This window comes from Hippoglossus stenolepis, chromosome 19 (assembly GCF_022539355.2).
Source record: "Hippoglossus stenolepis isolate QCI-W04-F060 chromosome 19, HSTE1.2, whole genome shotgun sequence".
In the NCBI taxonomy this organism is placed as follows: domain Eukaryota; kingdom Metazoa; phylum Chordata; class Actinopteri; order Pleuronectiformes; family Pleuronectidae; genus Hippoglossus; species Hippoglossus stenolepis.
Genome location: NC_061501.1, coordinates 869,730 through 880,724, shown reverse-complemented (window position 1 = coordinate 880,724; position 10,995 = coordinate 869,730). Strand labels below are relative to the sequence as shown.

General features: G+C 43.3%; 1 protein-coding gene across 2 annotated transcripts; it reads right to left on the bottom strand.

Annotated features, from left to right (window-relative positions):
- Window positions 1–959: 959 nt before the first annotated feature.
- On the bottom strand, window positions 960–9,267 carry LOC118098282. 2 transcript variants are annotated; one of them, XM_035141910.2, is made up of 5 exons: window positions 9,167–9,250; window positions 6,840–6,933; window positions 5,937–6,709; window positions 5,646–5,815; window positions 960–3,706 (listed from the first exon to the last, which is right to left on the bottom strand). In XM_035141910.2, exons 3-5 carry the CDS (start codon window positions 6,669–6,671, stop codon window positions 2,746–2,748), a joined length of 1,866 nt encoding a protein of 621 aa, XP_034997801.1. In that variant the 5' UTR covers window positions 6,672–6,709; window positions 6,840–6,933; window positions 9,167–9,250; the 3' UTR covers window positions 960–2,745. The 2 variants fall into 2 exon arrangements, with proteins under 2 accessions (XP_034997801.1, XP_034997802.1); XM_035141911.2 differs by lacking the exon at window positions 6,840–6,933 and having other exon boundaries at window positions 9,167–9,267.
- Between the last annotated feature and the right edge of the window lie 1,728 nt (window positions 9,268–10,995).

Sequence of the window (10,995 nt, the reverse complement as noted above, 5' to 3'; positions counted from 1 at the left end):
CAACAAGATGGAGATGAAAACTACCTCAAAGATCGATTTTTCGTCACACGGTGTGACCGTGGTGTGGCGTCGAAGTTTGATTACACGCCATCAAAACACGAGGTTCTGTATCTCAGACATATTTGGTCCAATCGAGTCCAAACTAGACATGTAAGACAAGAGTCCCGGCCTGATGACATCTACACAGAAATCATGACTTAAAATCACAGCGCCCCCTGGTGGCAACAGGAAATGTCTTGTTTTTTGAACGTCTTACACTTGGACGTATTCCTCCTCACCCACTGCCCGCAGCCATGTCAACCTGTGTCAAATGGGTCTCAAGACATTGATAATGAAGGCATAAGATTACTGTGACTTTTCGTCAAACGTCATAATAGTGGCGTGGCGTTAAAGTTCAACAACTCGCCGCGACACATGAAATTTCTGTAACTTCAGTGTTCATGCTTCAGTCTCCCTCAAACTACATTTGTGTATCAACAACCCCCCCTGAAAATATTCATATGGTTTTAAGGAATGGGCGTGGCAAAATAACTGACTAGCGCCCCCTAAAGGACAGCCCGGCACCACGAGTGGAGGACATGTACAAAAAATCATTAGGGACATGTGTCTTTTCATAACAAACAATAAAGTCTCCTGGATCGAAAGGTAGAACAAACAGGAAGCCCGCCATTTTGACTTCAGTTTCTTTTTTTTTTTTTTCAGGCAAATGAATTGGCTTTTTGAGGGCTTTAACATGCTCAAATTCTTACCAAAATTTGCAGAAAATTAGAAAGTGGTGAAAATTTACACATTCTGGAGTAAATGGGCGTGACAAAATGGCTCAACAGCACCCTCCCGAGCCCCCCGGAACGCGTTCACATTGACCAATCTTCACAAAAATCGATACACAGGTGTATCATGACCAGACAAACAAAAAAGTCTCGAGGTGCAATTTGAAAAACGCAACAGGAAGCCCGCCATTTTGCATTTAGTGGCCATTTTGGCCATATTCCACATTCCACAAACAAAGACTTTATTCGTTTTAGCAAATCACAGCAGCTGAAAACAGGAAACATCTCATGGGTTCAAACGCCAACATGACTCAGACAAACTAATTTAATCAGAACATAAATGTTTGGGTGTAAGAAGACGTCAATTTGTGGTAATATGGTAGGAATGACCTCATCATGTTGTCATCATGTCGTCATCATGTAGTAATGCTTTAACGTGTACAACCAATAAGATTAGAGACAGAATCTACAGCTAACTAATAGCAGAGTAATCATCGTGTGGTATCAATGATGTCATGATAGATTTCAAAATTGATCATTATTAAATTGTATTACAATATAAAAGTGATTATTGATGGATCAGGGTATGAAGTGTTTCCATTCTGCTTTTGAGTTTCTGCGCCAGAGGTGATTGAGTCCGTGTGACACGTAAATAGGTGACGAGCACGTCTTCCTCATCTCTTCATTGTGCAGGTGTCTGGTAATGTTCAGCTCCTTCAGAGGTTGGACCAGTTCAGCTTGGAAACAAACGTACATCAGGGTCTGCGTGCCAGAAAGTAATCAGATTACATTGTACGTGTACATACAGGTATTTTTTGGAGGCTTTTTTCCATTATTTCTTTTTGGCAGGAGATCTTCAGACCAACTGAAGAAAATCCTTTCAAATTTGGTACAAATGTACATTTAGACTCAGATGAACTGATGAGTCTCAGTGGTCAAAGGTCACAGTGACACAGAGTTGGTTGGTGGAGGTGATTCTAGTGTTGGCTGTTGTGTTTATTTGACTGAGGTTAGAGAAATGAAACGCCGGTCTGTCCAGTCGGGAATTGAACCAGGGACCTGCTGCTCAGGTGAGTGGAGGAAATCATTTTCTGAAATAAAGACCCTAATTGTCTTTTAAGTGCACGTTTATTCTTAACTGATCTTACAGCATGCAGACGTGAAGATGGGTAAGACCAAGAAACATTGTCGGGCGTGCTCTTTTATACAAAAAGAGGTGATGTATTTGCGTATAAACCGAATTGTGTGTGTGTGAAAATGCGAAGTACACCCCCAGAAGATAAGATTGGAGGAGACAGTACAGTGATTAGTGGCTCCGATGTCCGGATTTCTCAGAGACTGGCACCTAGTGGGTCACCAACAGACATCTTGTCACACGTGGTGCGGTCATCTTGTCACACATGATATGCATAAGCACAGATAAGTGTGGTTACATAAGCATGTATAATACATAGTATAGTATGATTATATAATTTTCCATTACAGGTGCGACCATGTCGGATACGTCCTGACTCCTCCACATCATTATATTACATTTTATCCAAACAGCCGACCATCTGGTTGGAGGACGACCACTCTACCCCCTCAGCCACAGCCGCACTACATCAGGGTTAGATCACAGTAAATATGATTTTTAACGTCCATAACTCATCTGTGTCGAGGGGGTAAAAGAAACAATCGACTGTGAATCTGATCAGTGGAAAAAACGGAGGTCGGGGTTTTCTGGCTCCTCAGTGACTCCGCCAGCAGCTCGTTTTTTATACAAGTTTTAAAATTGATCGTAGATCTTGAACACGATTCCAGGCACTAGAAATCATCTCTCAGATTAAAATTGAATTGTTTGTTGATACCAACGTGTTGAAACACACGGAGATGCATCGAGGTGGGAAATCAGTTGAGTTCAGCTTGAGGTATGGACAAATCTTTCACTGGAACAGAACTTGTTATCTCCAGAAAATGTTGAAGTTTTGTCCGTCTAATCGAACATGGCCTGTAAAGTCCTGTACAGGTTGGGGTGGGTGATGGGCAACATGGACTGCGATGATGTCATCCCGGTGTTGTCGATAGTGTAGGAGTACTGATCCTCCAGGAACTCTCTGGAAAACTTCTGCGTGGTAGATCCATCACCCAGACAGGCGGCGAGATGGACGGTGGCTTTGATCTTGAAGAAAGACAGCACCAGAGACATGACCCAGGTGACGATGTAGAACGGGATTGTTAGTGTCAGACCACCAAGGTTGAACGGGATGACGATGCGGCCTCTCCCTGGTTTACCATATGTTTCTGTGAGATCGACAAAAGTCGTCCATGCACCATCTTCTGGATCCTTGATAGTACTGACCATGATGTTGGGAATCAGACCTGCTTCCTTCATTGAGTTCCAGCCAGGTGGCACTTTCCTGGGCCGGTGTCCTTCATCAGGAATGTTACAGCCACTTTCTGGACCACAGAGAAACCTTCTGTGCCGAGGTTGTATGAGTCCTGTAGCGATGCAGTACGCTGCATCAGCAGCGAGGAGACAGTTCCAGGGGGAATACAGGAGCACGTCTTTGATGTTGGACTGAGGCACCAGACAGGAAGCTGGAATCTTGGGGTGACTGATCGATCCGTGAGCCAGAAAGATGATGTCCACTTCAATATCTGAATATACGACCGAAACTTCATTCTCTTCGTCTTCGTCTTTGTCCTTATTTGACTTGTTGATGATTTTATTTTTCATTGAATTAAACAAATCCACAAGTTTGAAGAAAGTCTCCAACCCTGAATTCTCTTTCAGCCATCGTCGCACCACTTCGTTCAGGCATGTTTTTATGGCAAACGCTAATAATTTTCTCTCGTCTTCAGAGCTTCTTTTTGGGTTTTCAATGCTGCGCTTAACTTGGGCTAAAGTTTCCTCCTGCTCGCACTGTTCTTCTTCCATCTTCTCGAGCATCCGCCTGTGAATAAAACAGCAGAAGGACCAGTTAGCACGACTTCAAACACATTTTACACTGAAATGGTTCAAATAGTTGGGACGTTGAAACTCCCAGTGGATTTTTCAAATGTGTGTTTGCTGTTCTAGTGTCTAAATGATTATTTAAGCAGGGCGAATTTAGATGACTGGTTGTCCATCATCAGTGGGTAGTAAGAGCGAGGGCATTCCTGATTACTGCATTTTAGTAGGTGTCAACTATTCCTACAAAGTAGTCAACTAGTCGATTAATCGTAGGGGACATGTTTTTTCCAACCCGTGTCAATTTGTGTGAGAGAGATAAGATGTTTAGAGAAGTCTCTGATTGTCGTCTGCCTTCGTTGTCCACACGTTAGCCATAAGCGTATGTAGCTATAGATGGTTATACAAACTGTTGCATTACTTTAGGTCAGCTGACGTTTCTATCTACTCTGGGTTAGTTTAGTAGAGCATCTGAATCTGGTTGTTTGACCATGTTTCCTTCTGGCTCTGTGTGTCTAACAACAGTGCCTGCTGCATATCTGCTGTAGGTACCAGTGCTTTATTACTGCACCGGGCTAAACCCACATATAAATGACTAGTTGACAACGATGCAGTGTAGACTAGTTGTGTTGATAGTCGACAAGTTGATAATCTTAGAACCCTTGTACGAGCTGGATGTGTCCAGGACGTTGCTCTGCAGGGACTTGAGTCATCTGACTGGTCACAAGCTTGTTGCTACAAGGTGTCGAGTTTAGCTACCAGGTGGTGTCGCAGGGCCACGTTTGATTGGCTGCTGGGTGCTGCTCCAACATTACGGCCTAGTACTTCTGTTTCAGAGCTTACATCCAAATCTTCGGTTCTATCAGACAGGAACCAAACTAAACCCGAGCGTGTCCAGACAGCCTGAAGAAATCAGTGAGAATATCCTGTTTTATGCGGCGCGGTATCTCCACGCATCTCCTTGTGTTTATGGGATTGGTTCATCTTTTGAGGTCCGGCCTCCCACTTGAAATCTCATTGGTTCCTTTGGTTGTCGATATAACGTTATGTTGTTGAAACAAAGAAAAGATAGAAGGTTATATTGGTGGCAGGGGTCCCTCCTCCGACTGAAGGTATAGTACTTCTGCTTCATCAGCCTATGGCCCATGAACCCTGAGAGTCCGTACCTCAGGGACACACCTCAGCCAAAACCGCCTTTAAATCACAAAGCAGTCCACAGATGCACATTTCAGCACCTTGAGTAAAAATTAAATAACTGAGCTCTGTGAGGCCAAATTTTACATAATGAATGATAAATTAATATATTGTTATATACAGCAAATAAGTCAGTGAATTATTATAAGTAATTAATGGTGTCAATGAAAATAGATCAATTATGAAGGATGTGAAGGTGCGATGATGCAAAAATTCATCATTAACAGTTGGTTAATTGGCTGCTACAAGATTTTTTCTCCCTGGTTGCTGTGGTGTCCAGCTTTAATACCAGGGGAAGTTGGTAGAGTTTCTGGACTCTTCTGGACAGACATTTTACTAAGAAGCTGCAGGAAAGGTTCCATAAAATGTCCAGAGACACTGACTCAGACATTTGTTCAGACATACAGAACCTGCAGAACATGTCAGGAACATGTCAGGAACCTGTCTTCAGTTTATGTCTGAAAACAGCTTTAGCTGCTAACAGGTTGCATTTAGGTGTTGCTCTGTGGTTCCTGGTTTGCAGTTGTAAATATTAGAAAAGGTCAAACTGCTTTGAGTGAAGGTTCTGCGCTAAACGTCTGATGCTTTTCTTATTAAATTGCGACAAAACCTGATGTAACAGCACAACGTGGAAAATATTGCTCAAATTGATGAGAAGTGAAGGTCACATTGTAGAAGTGGTTTGGATGTGTTGACCTTCGGACTCCCGCTGCAGCTGTTTACCTGAGGAAACACTGAGAATCACTTACTTCATATCTTTAAACTGATCCTTCAGGGCCTGCGTGATCTTTTGGATCGCTTTGGCTGTGTCTCGCAGGGATTGGCTAGCTTCAGTCACGTTGTTGTTCTTGATCTGGTCTGTCCAGTTGTCGATTGCCTCATGAAGCGCAAATGCCATTCCAATAGCTCCTCCCACAAGCTGATGATTGACCGAAACAGATCAATAAAGGATTAATTATCAGATGATCAAATTATCCTTCATAAAAACATTCAATTAAGAATCGAATAAGAAAAGTGTGTGTACAGGAAGTTGATCTCACCATGGTGCTTCCTTTGAGCACTGTTTTCAGTCCAGTCACAGATATTTCCTTGATCAGCTTCTCAGCTCCTTTAGCAAATAGAAAGGTACATTTCTTCCCACTTGACTTGAGCGTGAAAAACGTTAAAACTCCAGTGACTGTCACCAGAATAGGGAGGTAAAGGCCGGGGCTGAGCCTTGTGTAATGTTGTCCACCACCAAAAGACCAATTCGGCTCGTCGCCGATCATTCTGAAGTTGATCTTCATCCTCACTCCACTTCGTCTTGCCACAGCTCTCATGATGTCAGTCAGGATGTGTCTGTCCAAATCGTCCGGGTCAGCGAATCTGTTCGCCTCCTTCTTCTCCGACTTTAGTTCCTCGAACAGTCGCTGAATGTCTTTTGCTAATTCGTTGCTTTTCTCTTCGATTTTCTTTGCGTCTTTCATGGTGCTGCTGGACAGGAAGAGCTCGACGAGTTTAGTAGCCACAGAGATGACGGTACCTGCTCCTAAATATGTTCCTCCCAACAAACCTAAAAATGGAGCAGCTGCTCCGCCGGTGAGGAAGGTGATGCCGGCGCCGATCACACACGCAGCCCCCACCACAGCCACCGAGCTGCCCACACATTCAGCGCCATTGCATTTCTGCCTGAGGGACTCGAGCTCTGCAGCCAGTTTGACCAGCTTGTCCGCACAGCGACTCCTCTGGTCGATCCAGGAGAAGATCTGCTCCAGCAGCTTGTCAGCGGTGGTCATGATTTTTCCTGGAGTTTGTCAGTCAGATCAACGTGAGGCTGGAAGACAAAGGTCAGACGTCGGGTTAGAGAGAGGATGTTTGACTTTAAAGAAACAAACAAGTTGATATTGAAGTTGATTATTTCTGTATTTCTGTGTCCGTATGCTAATGAGAAAGGCGGTCCTAACCTCAGTCTCATGCAGGATTGGTCACAGCAGTGTGATGATCCAGTTCTACAGTTCTCCTGTCCAGTAGCTGTTTGCAGCGTTGGGCCAGTTCACACTTAAAAGGAACGAGTTCAAAGTTCAGAGTTCATTTTTTATTATTTATTGGGATGATTTAGGTAACAAGTCCTGACTGTGAGCGTCTCGTGTTGAACTGAACATGTTGACGAGTCATTTTCATGATGTTTAAACCTCATAAACTGTGGAATCAAACCAACACTCAGTGACTTCCTGTGCTGATCAGGTCCTGATAACTAGTGATGAGTGTGTATTAGTTCCAGTGAGAGCCGAGTGGAGGAGGACACAGAAACTCCAGCTCGGTACAAACCAGCTGCAGCTTCTGCTCTGATCCTGAAGCAGCTGATCACTAAGCAGCAGAGAGCTGAGAAACCCTGCTTCCAAGTACAAGAGAAACACCACTCTGATCTCACTGCGTGTGTCTCTGAGCGAGTGAGTGGGGGAGCCCTAGATTGCATCTGTCTGGATCACTCAGTTGACCAATCCTGCTCGAGACTGAGGTTAGGACCTTTTAGCTCATTTACATATGTACACAGAAATACAGAAATAAACTAGGGCTACGTTGTAGCACTGACGGGCCCGAGCACACGCATTTCGAAGCCTGTTGCGGTCGGTGGAGAGAGCGATCAATGACCAAGCGCACGTCTCCGCGTTGCATGCGTTTTGCGCACTGCGGCAAGGATAAATGCCCTGGGACAAGTTCATCAAAGTAAAAATGTGAAAAAGTGAAAAATGGCCACTAAAGTCAAAATGGCGGGCTTCCTGTTTGGTCTAGCATATCTATCCCAGAGACTTATTTGTTTGTTATGAAAAGACTATCGATGTTTGTACATGTCGGCCAATCGTAGTGCCGGGGCTGCACTTTAGGGGGCGCTAGTCAGTTATTTTGCCACGCCCATTCCTTAAAACCATCTGAATGTCTGCAGGGGGGGGCTGTTGCGACACAAATGTAGTTTGAGGGAGGTTGAACCTCCAACACCGAAGTTATAGTAATTTCGTGTGTCATGGCGAGTTGATGAACTTTGACGCCATGCCACTATTATGGCGTTTGACGAAAAGTCACAGTAATCTTATGCCTTCATTATCAATGTCTTGAGACCCATTTGATACAGTTTGACATGGCTGCGGGCAGTGGGTGAGGAGGAATACCTCCAAGTGTAAGACGCCCAAAACAAGACATTTCCTGTTGCCACAAGGGGGCGCTGTGATTTTAAGTCATGATTTCTGTGCAGATGTCATCAGGCCGGGACTCTTGTCTTACATGTCTAGTTTGGACTCGATTGGACCATGTATGTCCAAGATACAGAACCTCGTGTTTTGATGGCGTGTAATCAAACTTTGATGACATGCCACGGTCACACCATGTGACGAAAAATCGATCTTTGAGTTAGTTTTTATCTCCGTCTTGTTGTGATGACACTCATCTCAATTTGAAGTTGAAGCCCTGGGACAAGTTCGTCAAAGTAAAAATGTGGAATATGGCCAAAATGGCCACGAAATGCAAAATGGCGGGCTTCCTGTTGCATTTTTCACAATGCACCACTAGACCTTTTTGTGCGTCTGGTCATGATACACAGGTGTCCCGATTTTTGTGAAGATCGGTGCAAGCTAACTGAGGGGCTTTTCCTTAGATGGCGCTGTTGAGCCATTTTGCCACGCCCATTTCAAATTACTCCAGAATACAATTACTTTTTGGGGTTTTGAATTCCCTGCAAACTTTGGTAACAATTTGAGCATGTCTAGGCCCTGAAAAAGCCCCACAAGGGAAATACAAATCCTTCGAAATACAATAGGGCCTCCCACCGGAGGTGCTCGGGCCCTAATAAATCTTATCTTATCATCTTATCCCTCTGCCCCTCCCTCTCTCTCTGTCTCCCTCTGCCCCTCCCTCCCTCCCTCTCTCTCTCTCTCTCTCTCTCTCTCTCTCTCTCTCTCTCTCTCTCTGTCTCTCAGTCACTTCTCAGAAACTCAGCTGCAGTTTCTGAGTCAGAGAAATATGTTCAACATAATCAATAATAAACTGTAAATATCAAACAATCAAAAACTATCTTTAAACTATAATTTAAAGGTAGATTAAGCTCAACACACACTTGTCTCTCTAGTTGTGAGCACACAAATAATGCGTTTGACTGCCCCTAACCTTAACTAGTCTAAACCTTAAAACTAACTCTAACCTAAACTAACTCTAACCTTAACCCTGAAACAGTCCATTGAATGTGTGAGGACCAGACAAAATGTCCCTGATCCCTACAGAAGGACAAACGCACACTCACCTGCTTCATGCGCACGCGTCTCGTCTCTTCTGATGTTTCTCTCTTTTATTCTGCTGGAGAAGGAAGGAAGTGTTTTTATATTGGTCGACAAAATGAATGTGAAACCGCAGAGCAAACTGCCTGGCGTTTCCAAAGAGGCTCCGCCCACAGCAGAAATGTCCTCAGGAATGTCCTCAGGAAGGCTGTATAGGAAGCCGTCCGTCTGTGAAACAGCTGTTCAAGGTGACAGAAACAGAAATGGACCAATAAGGCTGAAGAACAGAAACAGCTGGAGCATCAGTTAAAGGAGGAGGAGCCCCAGGTGGAGGATCTACATAAAACATTAACTTCTGTTCTGCATTTGTACTTGATAGAAAGAAAGACATGTGGTGTGACACTGTGGAGCTGATGCTCAGTCAGAAATGATGGTGACATGTTGTCTCTGAGTCAACTGACTTTGAAACTAACTCTTTCTGAGTCAGGCCGCAGCTCTACCTGCTGTTAAATGAAACGTTTTTGCAGTTCTATAATCATCATGAAGAAAACATAGATTCAAGAGTTTCTGCAGCTTTCAGCAAGTTACAATAGAATTCAGTCATGTGAACACTGATCCTTTATTTAGCAGCTTCAACAGTAAAACTACATTCAAACTGTACTTTGACCTTTTCACACCTGGTTTTAAAGTGATTTTCCTCAGATTTGACACAACAACAACAACTCTCTCACAGAGTGTATGTGAAAACAAAATGAAGCCATCCGTGGCTAAAGAGGGAGCAACACTATGTTCCAGATAAAAGAATTTCCTCAAGTGATGATTATCAACAGTTGCATTGTGGGTGATGTTAGTGCCAGGTTTCGGAATGTAACATATCCTGTTCTGACTTTCTATTTTGTTTGTGCTGTCAGGGCAACACGACAAGGATGTAGATTCTGAACACACTGTGTTATACATGTTAAATAGTTATTGAACAAGTTCTTCTGAAATTGAGCCACTGCTTCATTAAGCGGCCGCCTTTCACAAGCAAACATATCAGAAACAGCCTCCTTTCAGCGGCAGTAATTAGCAATTTGGAAACCTTGCCCCCTTAGGATATACAGTTTCAATTTAGTCAGCAGCTTCAGATTCTTAGGCACTTAATATTCATTGTTTCTGCCATCTTCCCAATTTCTCGACGTACATTGTCTAGTCTTTCACTGGCGATAAAGTGTTTTATCTGTTGTGTAATTCTTCTTTTAAATGAGCCCTCTGCAAGAGAAGTTAATTTTTATAAATACTTTTCTGAGGGGATTTGCGAAAGAATGTGTGGGATATGATAGCGGAGTGCTCTTCAGGAAGCGTCCGACTGAATATCATGCAGAGTTTGAGCCTCATTGGTTGAGTCTGGCTGTAAATAGTGTGCGGGGAAAGTTGAGTTGAGTAAAACCTTGACATCTGATGACAAAATGGATGTTTAAGTTCAAATGATAATCATAGTTTAACCAACGTGAAAGAAACCTCAACCTGAATTTTTCAAGATTTGTTTTTACAAGTGCTGACATTTATGCACTTATAATAAATTATTTCTTCCCCTTTGTTTGCATGGATTTAATGGCAAATGTTTGCAAACTGCTTATGAAGCCAAACCACACATCATACCTCAGGGGTGGCAGACTGACACTTATCTTAGCCTCCGCGGAGCCTTTGTTTCCAAATGCTACCACTTCCATTCATTTCCAATCAGCATTGTCTAATAGAAATAATTGATTTAGCCTCTTCTACACAAATGAAAAATGCTTGTGATTAAACATTTTGTCTCCAAATCTAAATTCCTAAAGATCCCCATCAACACTCGACACAAATATGCATTTCA